Source organism: Zalophus californianus, chromosome 10 (genome assembly GCF_009762305.2).
Source record: "Zalophus californianus isolate mZalCal1 chromosome 10, mZalCal1.pri.v2, whole genome shotgun sequence".
Taxonomy (NCBI): Eukaryota; Metazoa; Chordata; class Mammalia; order Carnivora; family Otariidae; genus Zalophus; species Zalophus californianus.
In genome coordinates, this window is record NC_045604.1 from 36,504,459 (window position 1) to 36,528,842 (window position 24,384).

At 43.8% G+C, this 24,384-nt stretch overlaps 1 protein-coding gene across 11 annotated transcripts in view; it reads left to right on the forward strand.

The window, feature by feature from the left end:
• The window catches only part of HHAT (hedgehog acyltransferase), a 347,597-nt gene that overhangs the window by 243,403 nt on the left and 79,810 nt on the right, over positions 1 to 24,384 (forward strand). For 9 of the 11 annotated variants that reach the window (XM_027613624.2, XM_027613626.2, XM_027613628.2 and 6 more), the window contains one exon: positions 20,602 to 20,803. The exons of the other annotated variants lie outside the window; for them this stretch is intronic. In XM_027613624.2, the coding sequence (XP_027469425.2) occupies positions 20,602 to 20,803 (202 nt within the window). The remainder of the gene's footprint in view (positions 1 to 20,601; positions 20,804 to 24,384) is intronic. 11 annotated transcript variants of the gene reach the window in all.

Genomic DNA, 24,384 nt, shown 5'->3' on the forward strand with positions numbered 1-24,384 from the left:
TGACTGGGCCGTCCAGTCATTGTGCTACCCAGGAAAATGAAGGTACTTCTGTGCGTGTGACATCAGTGAAACAGTGTGTGCCAGAGTCCATAACACATTATCTGAGGAATTATGGCATTTCTACCCAGAAACATTTCTAATGAGGCCAAGAACCTGAGCAGTCTGAAATAACTGGGGAGTAGCCCTCTTTGGTGGTGGTCAGGCCCGTTGAGGGCTTTGGTCCAGTATGACATCAGAAGGCCCTACAGGCTTTTTAGTCTGCAGTCCACTATTTGTTTCTTCTGGTTTGACTGCCTCCTAGCTCTGCCACCATGTAATGTTTCCCTGGGCTTTCCTTTCCCACGAAATCTTAGAATCATGTGGAAAGCCTCAGTACCGAGACGCTCAGTCCTCCATTTCCTCTCTCGTACCATCTAAAGACCAGGGTCCCACCTTGGAGCTGGTTTTTAGTTTCCAAAAGTGGTCTTTTATTATTATTATTTTGCTTATTCTCTCTTAGAATTAAAGAGAAAGGAAGAAAAAGAACAGGATAGAGCATATCTGACTTCCTCAATTTTTTTTTTTTTAAGTTAAAAAAATGGGAATGTGTGTATCTTGTCTCTCTCATGCTTTGTCTTTCTCAAAATCGGGTTGTTCTGGGGGCGCCTGGGTGGCTCAGTTGGTTAAGCGTCTGCCTTCGGCTCAGGTCATGATCCCTGCTTCTCCCTCTCCGTCTGCTGCTCCCCCTGCTTGTTCTCTCTCTCTCTCTCTCCGTCAAATAAATAAATAAATAAAACCTTAAAAAATTGGATTATTCTGAGCCATGTTTGTGGTGCAGAGCACTTAACTGCAGGTTGGAAAGAGCCAGTGGAAAGGGGATGGTAGCAATATCATCAGTCATGATGAGCAGAGGAGAGCATGGTGGATCCACTTTTCCCTTTTCTTTTTAACTTTGAAGGCTTTGCAGATTAAGAAATGCTAAACCTTGGGGCTCCTGGGTGGCGCAGTCAGTTAAACATCTGACTCTGGGTTTTGGCTCAGATCGTGATCTCAGGGTTGTGAGATAGAGCCCCGCATCCAAGCCCTGCATCAGGCTCCGTGCTCAGCAGCGGAATCAACTTTAGTTTCTCTCTCCCTCTCCCTCTGCCCTTCCCTCCCTCTGCTCTCTCTCTCTCTCTCTCTCTCTCTGTCTCTAAAATAAATAAATAAATAAATACATCTTAAAAAAAAAAAAAGCCAAACCTTAAGCTTCACTGCCCATGGGGAGAGAAGGAGGCTGTCTTAGGGCATTCGGGTTGCTATCACAGAATATAATAGACTGGGTGGATTATAAACAACAGAAATTTATTTCTCACAGGGAGGCTGGAAGTCAGGGTTTCAGCATAGTCAGATTCTGGTGAACATTCTCTTCTGTTTGCAGACTGCTGACTTCTCGTTGTATCCTCACACGGTGGAAGAAGCAAAAGACCTCTTTGGGGTTTCTTTTTACGAGGGCGCTACTCTCATTCACAAGGGTTCCACCCTCAGGACCTAATTATGTCCCAAAGCCCCCAGCTCCTAATACCATCACGCTGGGGGTTAGGATTCAGTGAATCGGGGAGAGACACACACAGTCCAGTCCACCGCAGAAGTTAGCGATCACTGAGTACTCTGCAGGGTTGTTTTGTATAGCTTCTCTCGGAGAGAGCTGTGAGGTATGTTGATAGTGGCTACCTCCCTTCCTGGTTTAAAGACAGAATCCTTTGCCATATTCCAGTCTCTAGCTGAGGTTTAGGCTGAGCCCTGTGGGACCAGGTAAATTCCTTCCTGGCCTGTGCTCTTCCTGACCTTTTTTAATGGCTTCCAAGCAAGATTGTGGGCTACTTTTGGGGGCAGATAGAGGGGCATTTGGTTACATCATGGAGTTTGTAGGATTTGAAGACTAAGAATTCTTAAAAAAAATAAACCTGCTCATAATTTTAAAATATGAGCAAGGCACTTAACCATTCTGTACCTCATTGCATATATTTTGTATAAATCAGTATAAATGCATAAATAAGTCTAGGTGAAGAAGTTGAGCTAAGAGTTGGCATGATTTGGTGACAAGATGCCAGTTTCAGAGACAGATCTGAGTTTAAAAGTCACTTTTCTCATCTGGAAAATTGGGAGCTTTTAACTTACCTCCTACGCTTAAATATGGCAGGTGCCCAGCCAAGTGGCTGCATATAGAAGGTACTGGATAAATGTTAATTCGAATCCGTTTGGTGCTACTTACACTGTCTTACACTGCTGTCTTTTTCAATGTTTGTTTTGTCTGTCCACCGGATTATAAACTTACTGGGGGTAGGGATTTTATCTCTAGCATCTTTATATTCCTCATCATACCCAGCACAATGCCTGATGAGTACGAGCCACTTAATAAAATCCTTAATGAAGGTTAATTTAGAGATGGTGAAACAAGAGCTGCCCAGTGGCATGAAATTTTCAGAGAGACATCACTGAAGTGTGTGAATCCCCAGCACTTAGCCCAGTGCCTGGTATGTATAGTGGGTGCCCACAGTAGGTATTGAAATAATAAATGAAGGAATGAAAATGATAAAGAGTTACTGAATATGACATAAACTTCATCCTTTTATATCAACCACTACAGAGCACTGGTATTGCAGGGACTAATGAAGCCTTAATTACAGGATTACAATTCAGAAAGACCAAGCAATAAGCTGGTTCAATTTTAGGTAGCTGTTGAACACTTAGGAGATAGGGAATTTACTGTTATTTCTCGAACACTCTCTAGTGTAAAATATATTAGTTGTACAAATCATACAAATACAAATTAGAGAAGATCATAATGTGTATTTTTCTTATCTGAATTGTTGACATTGGGGCCTTCTACTCACCCAGTTTATTAAGGAATATGATGCTCCTAAAGAAAATAGTGCTTTGTAGAAGTTCTTTTTAATCCAGGTATCAAGGGTCAGGAGGTGGGGGTAAGTGAGGAATTTGAAGTTGCTGTGGATATGAGGATGTTAATGCTTTGATAGAAGAGCAGGAGCCCTTGCTGTCTCTTTATGTGACCACTTCTAAATGTGTTGTCTTCGTCAGAGGTGACATCTGACGTCTATTGAGTGCTTGCTGTATGCCAAGCATTGTTCTAAGCTCTTTCCCTTCAATATCTCAGTTAATCTTTACATCTCTGTGGGTTTTATACTCTACCAATTTGGGACCTGAGGCTCAGAGAGCATAAACTGTCTGCCACAGCCTCACAACTAGTAAGTGAAGGTGGGATCAGAGCCCTGGGGAGAGCCCATGCTCTGTTATAACCACGGTGCTTTTAAGGCCTCTCCTTATCTTAGTGCCCTGGATCAGGTGGTTCTGCCTGTGGCAGCACCCAGAGGAATACAGAAGTGTATTGGGCATTTGGGGGTATGGATGCACGTAACATACTAGGTCTCAGCCCTATGGCATTCCTGTATAGTCAAGAAAATGAAGCAACTGAAAACTTGAATAGTTACAAAAACTGTAAGGGTTTAAGAATAGCAGAAAAGATTGTGTTAGAGGTCAGGGTGATCATTTGGGTTTGGCAGATTAATGATGTTAATCTGGGAAGGGGCTGAAAGAGATATTGTATGGCAGCGTATGAAGTGGTGGGTGGGAAGCATGGTGGGGAGGGTTCTTCACTTCTGCAGCAGAGTGAAGTCCAGGGAGAGCTGCTGCAGGGTCACCTCACAAGGGTTCCTGTGCACGGTGATTATCGGAGGCTGATTGCGAGGGGGTACTTAGGAGCTCCTCCGTGCCCATTCAGTAATGCCTTTCAGCCTTTGCATGACACATCCAGCTCTCAGCAAAGGTGTGAAGGGGGGCGTTTGGTTTTGTTGCTTCTCTGTCATTTTCCCTTCATCCTTTTTTTTTTTCCTTCTTTTCCTTGCACTCATATTGGTCTTCATGTGTACAGAGTCACTTCTCCAGCAGTACCCCTCGCTGGAGCTCTTCTTCCCCTTCCCTTTGCCTTCTGATTAATGTGGCAGACATGCCTTGAGCACCTTGTGTATATTAGCATCACTGTTTACCTGTTCTGTGTTTGGCTGACTTGCTGGCTAATGGGTAGATGAACCACACTCCAGTAATTGCTTTGTTAATGAGCCGATGCAGTCTCCCGGTGTGAATGCAGAGAGGTCTGGGGAGAGAGCACCGAGAAGTTGCTGACGTTTTTAGAACTAGCCAGAGGATGAGAAGAGGTTGGAGACTGAGAAATGATGGCTCTAGAGGTAAAAGGAAAATGAAGAGAGTGGTTTCACTGGAGCCCAGGGAGGAAAAACTGGATGTGGACGGCGAAGATGTGGAAGTGTGCTCATGAACAGGTGAGCAGAGCGGTTGCCTAAAGTGGTACATGTGTGGTCCTAGTCTTATGAGAAGTATGTATCTATGTGTATTTATAGAAAAATGCCACAGAGGGTATTACAAAAAAGTCATTGGTAGTTATTTTTGGGTTTTGAATGTATCTATTCATAAAATTTCTATAATGAATGTAAGTAGTACTATAATGGTAAGACATGGAAGGTGCAGTCAATACCAAATGTGACAGACAAGACGTAAGAGAATGATGTAAATATATCCATTGACTTTGACAATCTGGAGGACATGAATGACCTTGACAAAAGTTGTTTAAATGGAGTAGGGAGGAACAGGAGTCAGACCGCAACAGGGTAGGGAGTGGGTGAGAGGGGAGGACTTACAGGCTGGGTGTGGCCTGTTCTTTCAAGGATCTGGAAGTACTTGGCCCGGAAGAAAAGAAGTTAGGATCGAAGCTGATGATGTAGAAGTTTGTGGGATGAAAGAAAGGTATTTATAAAATGGGAAGGGCTGGAATACGTCTTTGTGCTAAGAAGAGAACCGGTTCAGATAAGGTGGGTGAGGGTGCAGGGTGAGAGGGAGGTAACTGATGGAGCATGGTCCCTCAGGAGGCTGAAGGGGCGAGAACCAAAGAATAGAGTTAGTTTTGTCATGGGAAGGCCGTCCCTTCCACTACGGGGACACAAATGAACCTGTGGGTAGGTGCCAGTGGAGATAAAGAAGCGTGGTTAGGAAAGAAGATGAAGACACTCTTATATGATGCCCTTGACTTTCTCAGAAAAGCAATGGGTGCAAGCTGTAGTTTGAGATAAGGCTGCTCCCAAAGCAAATGTCCCCTGCGGGTTTCATCAGTGGTTGGATGTAAGCTCTGTGAGGGCAACCTTACATGGGACATTCCCGTGTGTCTCCAGTACTTAGCATAATACCTGGCACATAGTGGTTGCTTAGAAAATATTTGTCACTTATATGAATATATGGTTAGAAAAAGAATTGGTATTCCTAGTCTGTTCTTCATTATTCATGTCATTCCTGTTTTTAGTTTTTTAAAAAGATTTTTATTTATTTATTTATTTGAGAGAGAGAGCATGAGCAGAGGCAGAGGGAGAAGCAGACTCCCCGCTGAGCAGGAAGCCTGATGTGGGTGGGGCCTGATCCCAGGACCCCGGGATAATGACCTGAGCCTAAGGCAGACACTTAACCGACTGAGCCATCCAGGCGCCCTGTTCATGTCATTCCTTAAATGTTCAATCTACTTTAGGTGCCATAATCCCAGAGGAACCCGGACAAATGAGGAAATATCTAGAAAAGGGGGAACTGTGATAGGAGATTTGGAACCAGATATAAAAGAATGGACAAAGAAACTGCACATTTAAGCCTTTGGAGTGAGATGAGGACTTTCACCAGATATTTGACAGGCTGCTGGCTGGTTGAAGACCTGCTGCATTTATTCCATGTTTCTTCAGAAAGGAGAACCGGGATTCAATGGTAAAAAGTACAGAGAAACATCTTCTCTTCAATCTCAGTTGTCTTAAAAAAAAAAAAATTAAAGGTAGAAAAGACTTTTTCAAGAAATGGAGAATCCTTGGCCACTGTGGGTGTTGAGGCTTTGACTGGATGACTTCTGGTTGTAGGTATAGTACAGGGGATCTATACACAAGATGGCCTCCAAGATCCCTACTTCTTCCCTCTGGACTTTGAGGTGATATAATTAGTTTCCACTGGATTTATTTGAGTGGAAATGCATTGGATTTTTTTGTTATCTCATAGTGAGTTTGGACACTCTATAATCTAGAACTGTTATGCTTTGCTGCTACAATGATAATTTAGGTTCACAAAAATGACTCTGAGGCACTAAAAACTGCTAAAGTACCATCTAAATCAAGTGAAATACTGTATAAAGCACTGAGCATGGTGATTGACACCTACTAGGGACTCAATAGATATTTTTAAAAGCTAACAAATATTGGATTAAATATTAACTGTCTTTTTAATGTTAAGCATGTAAGTTATCTATGCCTAACATCCATAGTTATCTTGGGGAAACCACTTGATTTAGTGAAAAAAGCATGTATTTTGGAATCAGACCTGAATCTCAATCTCCCCTCCACCATTAGCTTTGTAGCCTTTTCTACCTTTAGACAGCTCAGATTGGAGAAAAAAAGCTTCTTCCTTGTAATTTTCATTGGTTGGTCCAGGCTCTGTTCTCTGATGCAGCACAGAAGAAGTCGGCCAGCTCTTTGATTGGGGAAATAAATAACCTCTCCGAGCTTCATTTTCCTCATCTGTAACTTGGAGTGGGGGGTGGGGGAATTCCCAGGGTAGTTTTGAAAATTGAATTAGCACCTATAAAGTCTTTAGCACAGTGCCTGGCTTAAGTGAGCAGTCTGTTTTTTCTCTTTCTCCTCTTTATTAAGCAAAATATTTAACTCAATGGAAATTCTTTCCCTGATTATTATAGATAACAGTATCCCTAATATACTATTTTCCATATACTGTTAGTATAATTATCATTTTTTACATGAATTTTCAGTTCCTTTTCATTCCTTTTGTTTTATTTGATCATCATTTGCAATCCTATGAGGTGAGTTGGACATGGATTATAAATGCGTCTCCTAGATGGAGGCTCTCTGGCCCTGCATGGGTCACAGCTATTCAGGGTGATGGAGGTGGAGGCATTGTACCCAGGGCCATGCCTGCTGAACCAGGTGCATTCCTGGGGCAGCATAATTAACGTCCAGGTGCGATGTCTAGGTGCCCTTGGTTCCTAGGTAACTCGTTAAGAAAACTTCGTTTCATTTTGTGTCTCATGTGCCCACACGTCACCTTGTAGCCTACCATTTTGATTTTCCGAAGTAAACTGTAAGATTACATTTAAAAAAAATTGTCAACCACTAAGAGTATTTTTCCTTGAAAGATTTGAGCAGGCAATGATGACAGTTCTCCTCTGATGTTGGCTTTGGTAAGAGTTTGTCAGTAATATGAGGGTTAAATGGTCAGTAAAGACAAAATAGAGCCTTCTCTCAGTGTCCCTTCTTACTCCACCTCAGATGTGGGCTTCTCTGTGAATCCTCCCTTGCAGATTTAACCCCTTCTTCCCCTGCATACCCCCAGCACGTGCGTGTTGTTTAGATCTCTGTGCTGTGTTTGTTTGTTTGTTTTCTGCTTTTATTTGCAGTTTCTAACTGTCCCTCTGGATGTCTAACTCTACCTCAGTCTGTCTAGTCCAGGCAGGCCCAGGACGGTGCTATTCACCTTTTTGCGATTTCAGTGTGTATCCCAGGGCCTAGCCCATAGTCGGTACTCAGCGTATTTTTAACAGGCACATTCCTTTCACAAGCACAAATACACACACGTATGATTTGGGAGCAGTTAAGTGATACTAGGTTACACAGGTGCAACTCAGAGTCACCGTTAGAATGCTTCATTTCTGGAAACCCATGCCCTTAAAGGGTGACGTTTTACCTTGAGCACTGGGTGCTGCCCTGGGAGTACACTTGTCAGAAGTATTTAAACTCCTCCAAAAGCCGTGGGGGGCGGCTCAGTCCTTTGTGGAGTCTGTGCTGTGAGGTGTGTCACTCCCGAGGGGAACTTGGACAAGGGTCCTCCAAAGAGCTACCTAGACCCGTGGGGCTCAGCAGAGACCCTGATGCAAGTCCCCACCAAGAGTGGTGTTGGGCACATGACACTACAGTGTAGCCCCAGAGACCGAGCGTTCCTAGAGAGCTCAGGAGATGCTGGAGAGAATACCGAAGGTTCTGCAGCTGTGCCAGAGGCAGCCACATGTGCAGCTGCCGGTGCTGAGGAAGAGCCACCAGCCAGGGCTGGATGGTGGTGGGAGGAGCAGAAGGGGCCCCAGGCTGGGGAGACCATTTAGCCAATGTGAGTTGGGAGTCCCCCTTGACATGCAGTGTGGTGTTGAGATTTCTGTCGCTCTAGCGGACTCCTCGCTTAAGAGCTGGAACACGGAGAGTTGAAGTGACTGAGAATCACAGTACTGAGACTCCCAGTGGGGTCACTAAGGCAGAGCCCTTGAGTCCAGCCTGAAGCCTCAGAGGTCTTGTCATGACTGTGATGCAGCAGGAAAGTGGCAGACATGAGGACAACCAGACGGGCTTGGAATACTGATCCCACAGTTGAACTCAAGAATAGATTGGTTGCACAAAGATACAAATGTAGGGATTCGAAGGGGTACATGCACCCCAATGTTTATAGCAGCAATGTCCACAACAGCCAAACTGTGGAAAGAGCCAAGATGTCCATCGACAGATGAATGGATAAAGAAGATGTGGTATATACACACAATGGAATATTATGCAGCCATCAAAAGGAATGAGAGCTTGCCATTTGCACGACGTGGATGGAACTGGAGGGTGTTATGCTGAGTGAAATAAGTCAATCAGAGAAAGACATGTATCATATGACCTCACTGATATGAGGAATTCTTAATCTCAGGAAACAAACTGAGAGTGGTGGGGGGTGGGAGAGATGGGGTGGCTGGGTGATAGACATTGGGGAGGGTATGTGCTATGGCGAGTGCTGTGAATTGTGCAAGACTGTTAAATCACAGATCTGTACCTCTGAAACAAATAATGCAAGATATGTTAAGAAAAAAAAAAGAAGAAGATGCAGGAAGGGAAGAATGAAAGGGGGGAAATTGGAGGGGGAGACGAACCATGAGAGACGATGGACTCTGAAAAACAAACTGAGGGTTCTAGAGGGGAGGGGGTGGGGGGATGGGTTAGCCTGGTGATGGGTATTAAAGAGGGCACGTTCTGCGTGGTACACTGGGTGTTATGCACAAACAATGAATCATGGAACACTACATCCAAAATTAATGATGTAATGTATGGTGATTAACATAACAGTAAAAAAAAATTAAAAAAAAAAAAGAATAGATTGGTTGCCCCCTACATCAAGCCCACTCTAGCATCCCCCTCGATGGTTCTTGGCTACTGGCTCCATAAGAGGAGTTGGTGTTTAAAGCCCACAGCTGCATCTTAGCACCTCCATGCTCTACAGTATGGGCAGCCACGCCTCTCTCCTGAGAGGTTCCAGAAACTCTTTAAGAGAAGAGGGAATGTTCTGAAAGTAGATTCCCTATCTCCTAGCCTTGATCATGGAATGGAAAAAGGGCGTGTCTATTGAGCTTTCAAAATAAACTTCTTCATCAATGCCGCCTAGGTGGAGATAGTAAACTCAGTCAGCTACTTCTGCCCTACACCTTGTATTTGGGCACATGACCCAGATTGATTGCATTTCTTCCATGCCTTTTCCTTTCTCATCAGGAAGGGTGATGGTGTTGGAAGCCCAGGCCTGCTGGACTGGCTGCTGGGCCTTAGATTTGTGTTAGTGGATATAGTCTGGGCAGATGAGACGCCATAGGCAGGTAGGAGCTCTGAGGGGATGCTGTTGCTCTTTGGCCCCCATGGAATGGCTCCTCTTGGGAGCTGCCCATGTCTGAAGTTTCACTGGCCATAGTCTTGGATGGCAGGACTGTGATGTGGGAGGGAAGATCTGGGAACAGCACTTGTTTCATTTGAAACCAAGCTGCCTCTCTGCTTCTCCAGACAAGACATGTTTTCTCTCTGCAGCCACATTAGCCACTTGTAGCTGGAGACTACTTAATTACTCCCCATTCTCTCGGCCCACATCTCTCAGGAGTAAGGTAAAAGTCAAGCGCAGTACCCTCCAGCCCATAAAACTTCCTTCTTCATCTTGACCACACTTGAGAGGGAGCCCAGGGAGCAAGTAAAATGCCATTCTTATGGTCCACTTCTTTCCTCAACCCTTGGGACGGGATGCTTTCCAACACGGATTACCATGTTAATATCCAGTTCCACGTCTGATGTCTGTGGATTTCTTAAGATTTTACTGCATGAATGGTGGTATTTTTAATCTACAGACGACTCTGCCTTTTGTGACAGACATTGAATGTCATTCTTTGACTGTCTCTGTAAAATGCCAGCTCTTAAAATATTAATCTCTAATGTGCACTCAAGGGTTCATTCAATTACCATGGGATCTTTCAAATAAGCAGTGTCATCTGGGCGGCCTCTCACTGCATTAAGGGAAAAATGCTTATTGGGGCATTGTCTTCCGGGCATGAGATGATGTTCTTGCTTTGTTTCCGTAAATGTTGCACTAGCATGGTTGTGTTGGATGCTGTTGCAGATTTATTGCCATTCATGCCCAAACCCCAGCATTATCAGTTTTCCCTTCCAGAGCCCGGCCTTAAAAGGTATCATGCCTGATAGGGATTATGGATCATAATTATGATAAATGAGAGGCAGTTGAAACACTTCTGTCAGAGCTGATTTGTCAGAGTGCTGACTTCAGTTCAGAGAGGGAGTAGCCTCATTATTACGACCAGCAGCCATTTTGCTTTATTTTCTGAAAATCACTTCAGCGCCAGAGACCTTTATTTTTCTTCTTCCTAAAAACAGTCTTGAGTGGCATTGTTTTTAAAATGGTGCCTGTATGGTATCTGCTGGCATTTTTTTCTCCCACTTTTCTCCCTTTTCTGGGCATTGAACCCCATCTATGGCCACCCCAGATGAGCATTTTTGTTACCAAGGGGCTGTTACTCTTTAAGAAGGTCCACAATATAAATGTCTAAATTGACAAAGCAGATAAATTGGTGGGTGGAAATTTGCTATCAGGAAAGGATTCATCACCTTGAGTCGGGATTCCCTGTAGGCTTCCTTCAGATAACCTTTCCTCATGCATTTCATATTAATTCATGAGTTAGCTTTACGGCAGCAGGGAGGTGGAGAAATGGGGAACTCAGAAGCATAAGCTCATAATTCAGGCACTCCATGTCTTGAAAATCCATTAGAAAAGACAGATCCTCTCTGTTTTAGCAGAAACCAGTAGCAAAACAACATGCCATTGTGATTGATCAGTCTAGAACATTCATGTTCCAAGCTATAGAGACCTCACCCCCTAGTTGATCTCTAGTCCTTGATCTCTTCTTAGTTGTAAACTAAGGCCCCGAGAAGGAGCCAGCATTCTGAAGTCCGTGACCGTGACTTACCCATCCAGACTCCCACCCTTCTCTATGCTCTAAGGTGGTGTGTGTGTGTGTGTGTGTGTGTGTGTGTGTGTGTGTGTGTTCATTCATTAATCCGTGTCCAACAATGGTCTTGACCCTTCAGCTCAGTACTTATAGCCAAAACACACACTGGACTTGGAAGTGACATTCATGGCTGAGGAAGAGATATTGTCCAGAAGTTGAAGGGTTAAAGCCATACTCCTGTTGGTGTCAAGAACACCCTCCCCTCACAGGTACCTAACACTGATGGGCATGATTTTATTTGAAGCTTTTAAAGTTAACATTATAAATCTTAAACCTCCCAGTTTGGGTGCTTTAATTTTAAAAACATTTAACATATTGGGGCACCTAGGTGGCTCAGTTGGGTATGCGTCCAACTCTTGGTTTTGGCTCAGGTCATGATCTCAGGGTTGTGAGATCGAGCCTGGCATTGAGCTCCATGGTCAGCACGGAGTCTGCTTGAGTTCTCTCCCTCTCCCTCTGTAGTCCTCTCTAAAATGAATAAATAAATCTTAAGAAACCATTTAGCACAGAAGTTTTACTTTTTGGTTAACTCTCCCTTTTGGGTAGCTCTGGCAGTTTCCTGGGGAAGTTGGAGTTGGCACATTCCACCTCTCAGTCCCTGCCAGCTGTCCCCTGGCTCAGGGCCCCTCCTGTTGGTGTCTGTGACTTAGTTTGACCTTGCAAATGTTACTCTGCAAAACCCACAGCACCTTAGAGGACAATGGGGTGGCAGATGTGAATGATGACATTTACTTACAAAGCCATACCTTCTAGCTGGAGAATCATCTTTTGTTTAGAGAGAGTGACAGTCAGAAGAGGGGCGGGGGGAGAAGGAAGGTGAATCAGGGAAACGAGGAGGATGAGGGAAAGAAGGAAGTTGGTCAGGATTTACTGAACACCCCCTGAATTCAGAGGCTAGGGTAGACTCTGGGGGAAGTAAAAAGGGCAATGTAACATTTCCCTGTTCCATGTGTTGGTTGTGAGGTGGGGAATCTTACATGTCCACGGACCTGATGAAGTCACTCAGAAATGCTAGAGAGCAGCAGATCGACAAGTCTGAGGAAATTAGGCCACAGTGAACCCATGAATTCTGAAGAGAGGAAGAATCAAAGGGCCGCCAGCATTCTGTGAGATCAGCAGGGGTAATTTTCCTTGAAGTGAATGTGAATGCATTTTGAAAAATCAGATGGTGGCAGTGATGGCTGGGAGTCTTCCATGGTGGGACGATGGGTGGCATGATTATGGGGCCCAGACTTGTGTAAGAATGCAGTTCACTGACTAGAGTGGAAAACCTATTTTGGAGACTCAGAAGATGGAGTTGGTGGCATAGGAGGGAGCCAGGTGGAGAATGACTTTGTAAAAGCCAGGGAGATTTAATTTTTTTTTAAATTAAAGCCAGGCTTTGATTTAGGACATACTGCCATGGGAATCTGTTGTAGGCAGGACCCCTTGAGGATAAGGACTTGGCTACCATTGTCAGACTAGATGCTTCCTGAGGACACAGAAGTTGCATCTTCCTCTCCTTAGCTGTTACTTTTTGTTTGGGTCTGAATGACCAAGCACCTGGACTTTACGTGTGCGATCCTGTGTTGCTGTAGGAACATAGACTATATACCTATCAGGCCATGGGCCCTGCCTCCATGAGGCCCTGTCTAACATGGCTGTCTCAAAATCATTACACCATAAACCCAGATGGAGAATGAAATGCTTCAGCTATCAGTTAGGCGTTTCTTTATTGCATTTGTCTTCAGAGCACTTTGTTCTAGAGACCCTCAGAGTATTGTGCGAGTGCAGCAACTTTTGAGTTGTACAAGTTCATTTTATAGTGGACATTTCCCTAACAGTCATGATAAATGAGTTAGAAGATTAGACCAGCAGGGTGGCACTGGAGAGGATGCGGGTGAGAGAGAGAGATCAAAAGGGAACATACGAGAGAAACAGTATAGCTGCTTACGAGAGGAGTTGTGTGCCCAGGACTGTCGTAATTTTGATTCTGGGCTTGGGATCTGCCGATGAAGCAAAGGTTGGGAAATGTGTTAGGGGCAGCGGAGGATGGCATCTTTCCCCTCAACCCTTTCCCTCTGACTGTGAGATGGGGAATCATACAGACCTACTAATCATGCAGACAGCTGGGTTTGCCCCCTCTTGTCTGATGTTCCATGTACCCCCTCCTTTTCATCTGGCCTAGGGAAGCTTATAGATGCTTTTAGCATCCTCTTGGGAGGAAGGTGGGGAGACGGGCAGGCAGCCAGGAAATCTTGGTGGTTATTAAACTGAGGCTCAAGGACCTTTTTATTAGCGATTAGACTCAGCTCCATGGCACTAAAGAGTATAAACGCCTGCTCTGTCTCCTCTGCCCAAATCTCCAAAGAATCTGTTTCATATTGTGTTTGTTTATAGCCCCAAATAGACACGGGCCTCAGAGCGGAGGCTTCAATATGTCCCTAAGCTGAAGAGGGTTGGAAACCCCATGGAGGGAATTAGTGTGTACCCCTGTCTGTGGTCACCTCCACCTGGACCTTTACTTCCTCCACATGTGACTGGAAGTTACTTTGGAAGTACTGCACGTTAAAGAGTTGTTTGTTTGTTTGTTTTTTAGTTCAAGTCTGTAGTGTGAGAATTGTAGTGCTGCAAAGACTCATGTATCACCGAGGACGGAACCTTCTGGAGCATTATCAGGCTGCTTTAAACTGGTTGAATGAGTAAACCTATAAAAGTACTTAATTGAGGCCCTGCCCACCCAGTAGTCACCCATTATAAGGAAAGGATTTGGTCAGGTGGCTCTTGTATTCGCTAGGTAAGGGGGAACCTGAGTGGAAGGCCAGCAGTGATTTGTAGGTGAGATGTTGGTGATGGACCAAGTTGTGGTTGGGGCTACTGTACCCTGACCCATCCATATACCCTCTATAGGCCCCTCCGTAGCCAACATCAGATGTTTGGAGAACAGCCGGCCTCCATCTGGGCCAAGCCTAATCAACAGGTCTGCATGGGTGGGTGTTGAACCCATAGCTTAGACCCCTGAGCACTACGCAGCTTGGTTCTTATGGTGGCATATTTAAGGCTAATTGTTTTAAGTAAAGAACATCTCTAAGCAAACAGGCCAGAGGTTTGGTGCCTTTCAAATGCTTATGGAAGATACAGGAATGGCATCTGATCATTATGATAATGGCATTTTGTTTTTTCCTGAATGCAGGTATGGTGCTGCTGGCTCATTATTAGTAACTATGCCTCCTCCCATTCATATGGAGTGTTGACATCTCTAAACTTCTTACACAGATATTTTCTCATCTGATCTTCATAGCAGCTCATCCCCAAAGAAGGTTTTAGTGCTCCCAGCATATGGTCAGTGTACACACTTAAGCCGAGTAGGCTTAATTGACAAGCTCAAGGTGACAGAGATTGGTAAGTGGCAGAGCAGAACCAAGGTCACATCTCCAGGTCTTGAGCACTGCCCTCCTGCTTGCGCTATGCTTTGCTTCTTTTGCTGCTTGAGCTGTGTTCTGGTGGTGAGGAAGCCTGGGCTGAGCCATTCATTCTCTGTCAGCCTCTTCTGCGGTGAGGAAGATAGAGGTTTGGGGGAGCTGGAGTTTGGGTTTCGGTCTGTGAAGGTAGAACTGAATCTTTCTCTAGGATAGACTTTATAGCCTTGAGCTTATCAGCACAGCACCTCAGCCCACTCAGCTACTGACTTTGTGGAATGAAAAGATTAATTTTAAAAAAACATTGGCATCTAATTACATGAACCTGGAAGTTTAAATGCAGACTAAATATAGCCCGAGTTTAATCTCTATTTTATAAATTCCACAATGTTCTGTTGTCAAATAGGACATAACATTTTTAATAAGCAAATTTTCAGAGTTGCATATAAAACTTACAGCCAGCATCTCTTGGTAAAAGAGCTGAGAGTTAGCCTAGCTCAAAATATGCCCTCTGCTTTGAAAGTGGACCTCTTTTAGCCTTCTGGAGATGATAAAGTCGAGAGTTGTCCATTAACCAACTGCTGGTTCTTACTTATTAAAATTCCATTATGATCTGTACTGGATAGAGTGATTTCTGTGTGCATCTTCTTCTGAAAGCTTTTTATAAGCAGATCTGTAGCTTCCTTTGTGAGGTCTAAACACCAGCTCTTTGTCTACTACCTAGAGGATGGAGGTTGGACTGGGCTGTGGAAGAGAGAACTCACATGTGGGCCAAGGTCAGAGCCAGGGTCAGTTCAGGGGGCTGTTGCCTGTGAGAGCTGGGTTTAGGAGAGCCTGGCCAGCTCTGTGAAGAACTCTTTAGTAAGAGCTCCTCATAGAGCCCAGGTGAAGCCAGGGTGAGATCACCTCACCGACAGTGCAATGCAGCCAGAAGTCTTGCCCTTCCCTGCTACTAAAGGTTCTTGTCTTTACAAGCCTAGTACCTGTCATCTGTGAAATCTCCTGAGGTTAGGATAGGTCTAGTGGTTTGGAGCCATGTGCTTTTGACCCTAATAGGGGAAGTAGGATTACAAAGTGTGGAGAAACTTCAGCATCCTTCAAGTGTCTGTATTCTTTAGGAACAAGTGTCTTCTGAAGTTTCTCCCAATAACTGGGGCAGGACCTTACAATCCTCCCTTGGTTCCTAATTGCTCATAATAGGTCCCTGGCCATGGTGATAATTTTTCACAAGTTTAAAAGCTATTGGAGGCTGTGAAAATTATGTTGCTAGGTACAATAAATACTGTTGACTAGGAACTATATAATAACACATTGCACTCATGTACACACATCACACATCTAGTCCTTCCGGAAAGAGGTTTACAACTTAATTGAAACGACAGTATAATAGAGGAGACATCTTTTGGTGAATAACTGTTCAGGCAGTGGTACAAAGAGGAGGTGCTCTGGGTTAAGAAGAACAGTGGACATATTCAAAAGAGACTTCTGGGAGGAGATAGAAAATGGACTAAATTTTGTAGGCTGAATAGAAGCTGGAAAACCAGAGAGGTTGGAGGATGTGAACATGGTATGACCAAAGGCGTGGAGGTATGAAAGCCCCATTTGTTCAGGATTTCATGATTTGCCAAGAGAACCAGTGGGAAGTGAGGATGGAAAGCTATGGCGGAGCTGGAATAGGATGGAATGGCCCTGCCAAACACTAGGTGATTAAAAACTGGGACCCTGCAAGCCCACCTCACCTCATTCCACGGGAGAGTAGAAACCAAGTCATTCAGTCACCTACCTCCTCTTACATCAAAAGGGTCAGGGATTAGGCCTCAGCAAAGAGTTTGAAGATAATATACCAAGCTGGGGAGCTCTTGTGTGGGTTCTGGGAAAACAGAGCGTTGTGGTTTTAAGATTAATGTTTTTACCCCATGGATTTTCACCACCCCTCTCCCCAGTTGTAGGACATATTCTTGAGTCGTTTTTCATAGTGGATCTGAGAGAGACACATATTTTCTTCTCCCTTCATGTATACCTACTTGGCCACAACCCCCTCCAACCATTGACTTCTTACGCCTCCCCCCCCTCCTTCTTTTGTAGTCAGACATCTGCGGGATGCCAGTCTGGTCAGGATGGCACGTATCATCTCTGCTTGTGGGACAGAAGGAAACTAGTTAGTCTGTTTAAAATTTGAACTTATGCCCCTGGACTTCTGGCACAGTGCTCCTTGGCCCAAATGCCTTTGTAAATAATAAGCATCTTTCTTCTCCCCAGCAAGATTCCTTTCCAACAAAGGACCATTTCTTTAGTTAGTAAAATGCTGGTGAATGTTTTTTGTGGAGACTGCTTTGAAAATTTGGCTAAATAAGAGGAACATATCACCAAGAAATGTTTCTATTACCAAAAAAAAAAAAAAAGAAAAAGAAAGAGGCAAAATAGGACGTAGGCTTGGGAGTTCTGAAACCAGAACATTCTAGGTTCAGATTTCACCTCTTCCGTATAAGCCGGACGTAGTCACTCGTTCCTTGCTAGGTTGTTGTAATGGTTAGAAATAGTATATGTAAAGCACCTGGCTCACGGACACTCAGTAAAGGGTAGACATTATTAATAACATCTCCATTTTATAGAAGTTCCTCCTCCTGAGTTGGGGGTTTGCTATATTGTGCTGGTTCCGTGAGATGGTTTTAAATTAAGAAGGCAGCTGCGACTGGATGCTAACTCCGTCAAGCAGCATTCTCTGCAAGCAGTGACCACCTGAGGCCGCCTGGCAGGGGCAGGCCCCGTGCAGACTGAAGCTCACAGTCACTGACAAGAAGAATCTTTTTGTTTTTTGCTTCGTGGAGAAGGCAGTGCTGAAAGCTTTCTTCCTTGGGGAAATCAATTTCACTGTGCAGTGGATCTCCGTGAGTGGGGTCATACTACTGCTTTCCTGAAAGAGACATTTCTGTTTTTATTAATCATGGAACTGACACAAGACTGGTAGAATTTGTAAAAGAAAAGAACTTGTTTACTCTCCTTTTTGATGCACCCCCTGCCTTCCAGAGGTTAAGAGTGAAGAAGGGATTTTTACCTTACAGTCTGGAAGCCAGACCCTCTTCAGGTTTAAAATAAGCAGCCTCATGTCCTTGGAGACCTGCCGTATATGAATTTTAGGAATAAAAGGAATTCTCAGATTTTTGTCGGCTGTCATTTGGAAGGCAAAGTTACAAAGCCATAGTGCCAAGAGCCCCTAAAATAGCTATGTATGTAATTATGGGGCTAGACATTTCCTCGTCACAAGCATGAGAATGTGTCCTTCTTGGAGTTGAATCCAATATGAAGGACCGTTGGTGTGAAGATGAGAGGCTTTTATTCTACACTGGGTTTCCTGACATATAGAGGGCCAGTCACCTTAACATAGATACAATAAGAGGTCAACATGAAATAGTTGTCTTGGGTGAGAAGAGTATTGGTATTAGTGTTACCTTTTTAAAAAAAAATTATCTGTAGTTTCTGTCAACAGCAGTCATTCCTCATACTTTTGAAATTGGTTTGAACACCTGTTTCCCTTTCCCCCCGCCTCTGTACATACACACACACATACATGTATATATATATGTGTGTGTAAGAAGGTCGCATGCATATATATATATATGCGCGCGCGCGCACACACACACACACACACACACACACACACACACACACACACACACACACATATGCACACAACATTGTATGAAGTGAAGTGCAGCCTCATGGAGTGCCATGATGGGGCAGCAACTCCCACCTTGCAGGTAGGAGGCTATAGAGAATTGGGGCCCACTTTTTGCTTCTGATGAAGAATGTTCTGCACCAATAACTAAGCGGCCTCTAGGGGGCAGCAGAACACCAACTAAAACTACCGTGCCTGGGGTTGTCCAGCTTTTCTGGCTTATTGTCCAGCTCTTCTAGGTCCATGGTGCAGCACCCACCTTCTCCCCTTTGCCCAGCAAAATTCATCCTCTTGGCCTTGCCAGGCTACGGTCCACTTGCCTCCATTCTCTCCCTTCTCCTCCACACTCAAACTCTCCTGGTCTACTTTGTACCGTATCATCTAGTTTAATGCTGGGACGTGTTTGCCATTGTTTCACAACCAGCTCTACCTGTCCTTTTTGGCAGGAACAATGTTTTATGTCTCTGGATTTCCCATAATGCCAGGACTGCCCTGGAGGCCTAAATAAATGCTTGACAGCAGATGGAGGATCCTGTAATCTGTAGTGAGCCCTTGATACATATTTGCTAATTTCGTTGTCAAGATGGTCTTCTTTTTGCACAAGAGAAGACATTTTATTTGCTTCACTTATTTCTGAAATGGCTACTTTCTCACATGCATTCTGGTTTTAGATTGGAGTGTAAGATGTAGGTGTGATGGAGGGCATGAACTTTGGTGCCAGAGCTGTAGGATGCCTCCTCCCCTTCCTGGTTGTGTGCCTTGCTCAAGTTAACTTCTCAGCCTCTGTTTTCTCACCTACAAAATGGGCCTTCTTTAAGGTGATCATATAATTTTAACTAAACTGGAGTACAGAGTGAAGGAGGATATTTAAAAATATTATCCTATAGTTTTTTGAAATATTTATTGACTGGGGAGTGGTTTTCATTTTTTTTTGACTTGTCTATAAAATTGTTCTATTCAAAAATGGTTTTCCCAAAATAACATTTCCATGCAATATGTGCCCTCCTTAATACCCATCACCGGGGTATTGCATGGAGCACTGGGTGTTATACGCAAACAATGAATCATGGAACACTACATCAAAAACTAATCATGTACTGGGTGGTGACTAACATAACATAATAAAAAAATAACATTTCCTACAAAATATTAATATACAAACAGGACACATTGTAAACTGGCTGGCATGCTGGAACAGCAGGTGTAAACCATATGGTGCTTCAAAGAATCAAAGCACGTAACATGTGTGAAGTGTGTAGTGCCGTGCCTGGGACATACTATGTATTCAGGAAATGAAGATTTCATTTTCCTTCCTGGAAGAAGGTTGGACAAAGACGCACTCACCAACAGACCAGAGACCTATGGCTTTTATTTTTTTTTTAAGGGTGCTGCCAGGAGGCTGTGCTCCTAGCTCTCCAGATTCTACCAACCCAAGGTGTGAGTTTTGTCCAACCCTAGCAGGAACATACCGATTGGAGAAGATGGTCCTGCTTATGTGTATTCAGATAGCTGCCTCAGCGGTAGAGAGTGTACCCCAGGGATGCTGCGCATTTTGGGTAATAATTTGGCTGACCTGTGAGCACAGAGCTCTTCCGTTTACTTGCGAAGTTCCTACTCCTTCTGGGCAACTTGCCTGGAAAGCTGGAGCAATGGGTCTTGGCACCCCTGTTCTGCACCCAGCTCCTGCTATTTAGGAGCAATTGTGCTTAAATATTGGGCTTACCATAAACATAATAGTTTGAGCTGTAAAATATATAACTGTCTTGAAGGTTTGTGTCCCCATGTAACTGGAAGCTTAATTGCCATTCTGCGATGAGGCTTCCAGGGTTGGGCAGTCCCCTTTTAGAAACTGTAAATTCACCACTCTTCACCCTGCCTCTTTTAAGTGCTATTTTGCTCTGGTAATGAGAGCTCTCGAGCCTGTGTGTTCATTTAACCCCAAGCCCCTCAGAACTGAGGCTTGTGTTTTTGCCGGTTCCTGGTGTGTTGGCGAATTCAAGGAGTGCTCTGTGTGGCCTCCTGGAAGCAGGGAAGGATCTCCACATGGTCGCTAGCAGTGTGGGACAGGAGAATCAGGGGCAGAAGCAGGTAGTAGTGAAGGGACAGCCCACTGCATGGCTCCTAACAGCCTCTTCTCTCTCTAGGTATGTGTACATTCCAGTAGGCGGGTCCCAGCATGGCCTGCTGGGGACACTGTTTTCCACCGCAGTGACGTTTGCGTTTGTGAGCTTCTGGCATGGCGGCTATGACTACCTCTGGTGCTGGGCGGCCCTCAACTGGCTGGGAGTCACCGTGGAGAATGCAGTCCAGAGGCTTGTGCAGACCCCGTGCGTCCAGGACAGCGTGGTGAGCAGGTGGTGTGGGACCATTGAGCCAGGTGGACTAGGCCTGGGAGGGAAGGCAGTCATCAGATTCACCCCAAAATGGGCCATTTTTGCCAGATTGGTTCAAAGAGTATGTGCCCAGAGGTAGCAGGTTTTGTTTTGTTTTTACATAAGTGTTTCAAAGCAATGCATGCCTACTGTATAAAAATAAGAAAATTCACACAAGAGGAAAAGAAAAATACCTTTTCAACAAAAACTGTTACAACTATTCTAACCTTTTTCTTTATATATACGCACACATGTATAACGTTTAACACAAATGCTATTATTCCAGAGACATAGTTGTATGAGGACCACCTTTCTATGTCACCAAATCCATTTCTAACAACCCCTTTGAATGGCTACACAGAATTCCATTATGTGGCTATGCCATCATTTATTTAATTAGTCTCCTGCTATTGGGCAATCGTGTCATTCTAATTTTTGGCAGTTGTCAATCAAAATGGAGATGAGTATCATAACTGGGACAAATTCTTTTTTTTTTTTTAATTTTTTTATTGTTATGTTAATCACCATATATTACATCATTAGTTTTTGGTGCAGTGTTCCATGATTCATTGTTTGTTCATAACACCCAGTGCTCCATGCAGAACGTGCCCTCCTCAATACCCATCACCAGGCTAACCCATCCCCCTACCCCCCTCCCCTCTAGAACCCTCAGTTTGTTTTTCAGAGTCCATCATCTCTCATGGTTCGTCTCCCCCTCTGACATACTCCCCTTTTCTTCCTCTCCTGTTATCTTCTTCTTTTTCCTTTTTCTTAAAATGTGTTGCGTTATTTGTTTCAGAAGTACAGAACTGTGATTCAACAGTCTTGCACAATTCACAGTGCTCACCGTAGCACATACCCTCCCCAATGTCTATCACCCAGCCACCCCATCCCTCCCACCCCCAACCACTCCAGTAACCCTCAGTTTGTTTCCTGAGATTAAGAATTCCTCATATCAGTGAGGTCATGTGATACATGTCTTTCTCTGATTGACTTATTTCACTCAGCATAACACCCTCCAGTTCCATCCACGTCGTTGCAAATGGCAAGATCTCATTCCTTTTGATGGCTGCATAATATTCCATTGTGTATATATACCACATCTTCTTTATGGGACAAATTCTTATATGTAAAATTGCTAAGTAAAAGTTTCTCACCCTTTTCGCCATGCATACAGCTTAACTCTTCCTTAACTGCCCTGCAGTCAAAGTGTGCCAGTTGACTTTCCTCCCAACAGTGCATGAGGATGCCCTTGCCAGTACTGAGTAGTGCTGGTATTTTTAATCTTGGCTAATTTGATAGATACTGTTAGTGTAGCATAAAAAAAAAAAAAAAAGAAAAAACAGCTAAGTGATTAAGACGCATTCTGATTCCACAGGAAAATGATTTGGAAAATTTGGCACTTTACACACGTTACACAAATGTTTTATCATATAAAAGTGATATACAGTATATTAGAATCTTGTAGGAAATAGTCAGTTCTGAATATGCAGCAGTATTCTGATAACCCTGAAAAGAGTGGCTAAAAAGAAATATGCTGTCATCCATGTTCACGGCAGGCAATAAAACACAAGAAATTTACTGAGTCGTGATTAATATGCCTAAACTCCCCCAGTGTACGCAACTAAAGCAAATATATTTCAGAAACCCAACACTACCAAATAGAATACATTTGAGTTTTTTTTCCTGTAAAGATAGCCATAGTAAAAGTGGACAGTTATTTGAATAAAAACTGATACAAAGCACATAGCAAAATAACACATCTGAAGGAATTTAAATATGCTCATGTATGTTTAAAGATAAATATTTTATTCAGTAGTAGTACCCAGCAATCATCAGGAAAGAAATGTCAGTGAATCTTAATAGAAAATGGAATTGCAATGAAAGTCATGGCTATGTAACACAAAGGAAAACCATACAAGCTGGTATCATCGAGGTTTCAGTCTCCATCTTCAAATCCGAATAGTCTTCCCCGAAGCCTGAAACCCAATTATCATCTGTGAAAGGCAGAGAATTCTTCTGAGCCTAGGCTGAAGCCGTGTAACACATCTCCCCATTCCTTCAGGGAGGGTCTAAAATTAACCTTGAACTTAATGTTAAGCACTGCTCTGTAGACTTTGAGCTGTGGCTTATGTTATTGACAAATTTTAAAAACCTAAAATCTTAAAGGAGGAACCCAAACGGTGCTATGTAGCCTTGTTAATTTTGGTTAAAACTGAAGACAGTGAGAACATTTACTCACAGGATGAAGCACGTGAATGTCTGCTCTGCCTCATCACAGCTTAGTCCAGGACCCTTGTGTGTTTGCCTCATTTGAGCTCCCATCCACAAGTCACACACCTAAGTGGATAGTAATTTTTGAGTGTGCGTTTTTTTGGTGAGATGTATGTCTGTATATTATGAATATGGTGTTTAGGGGACATATTTATTGAGCAAGAACATATTTTGTAAAGCCTATTTTATCACCTTCTATCCTGACAGCCTGGTAGTTGGTTATAGCTATGTAGACAAGGAGTCCTTGAGTATGAGATCAGGATTCCATTACTGTTTATATCCCCAGTGGTTAGCTCAGCATCTGAGTTAGCCACAGTGTTAAGTCAGTGCACAATTGGGTTGATTCTTTTTTTTTTTTTTAATTCAGTTAGCCAACATATAGTACATCATTAGTTTCAGAGGTAGAGTTCGGTAATTCATCGGTTGCGTATAACACCCAGTGCTCATCACATCACATGCTCTCCTTAGTGCCCGCCGCCCTGTTACCCCAACCTCCCACCCCCTACCCTCCATCAGCCCTCAGTTTGTTTCCTACGGTTAAGAGTCTCTCATGGTTTGTCTCCATTTCTGATTTCTTCCCATTCAGTTTTCCCTCCCTTCCCCTATGATTCTCTGGGCTATTTCTTATATCCCACATATGAGTGAAACCATATGATAATTGTCTTTCTCTGATTGACTTATTTCGCTCAGCATAATACAATTGGGTTGATTCTTTAGTTCTTCCACTTGTCCACGCAAAGATTTTTTCCCATTATTCTGTTTCTTTTTTTTTTTTTAAAGATTTTATTTATATATTTGAGAGAGAGAGAATGAGAGATAGAGAGCACGAGAGGGAAGAGGGTCAGAGGGAGAAGCAGACTCCCCGCCGAGCAGGGAGCCTGATGCGGGACTTGATCCCGGGACTCCAGGATCGTGACCTGAGCCGAAGGCAGTCGCTTAACCAACTGAGCCACCCAGGCGCCCCATTATTCTGTTTCTTTCTTTTTTTTTTTAAGATTTTATTTATTCATTTGAGACAGAGAGAGAGAGAGAGAGAGAGAGAGAATGAGCAGGGGGAGAGACAGAGGGAGAAGCAGGTTCCCCGCTGAGCCAGGAAACCGATGTGGGGCTCGATCCCAAGACCCTGGGATCATGACCTGAGCCGAAGGCAGACGCTTAACCATCTGAGCCACCCAGGTGCCCCCATTATTCTGTTTCTTAACACAGTTCAGCATAGATTCTGTTTTCCTTCAGAAAAATAGGGCTGGCATTTCAAATATTGTGTAACCTTTTGAATAAACT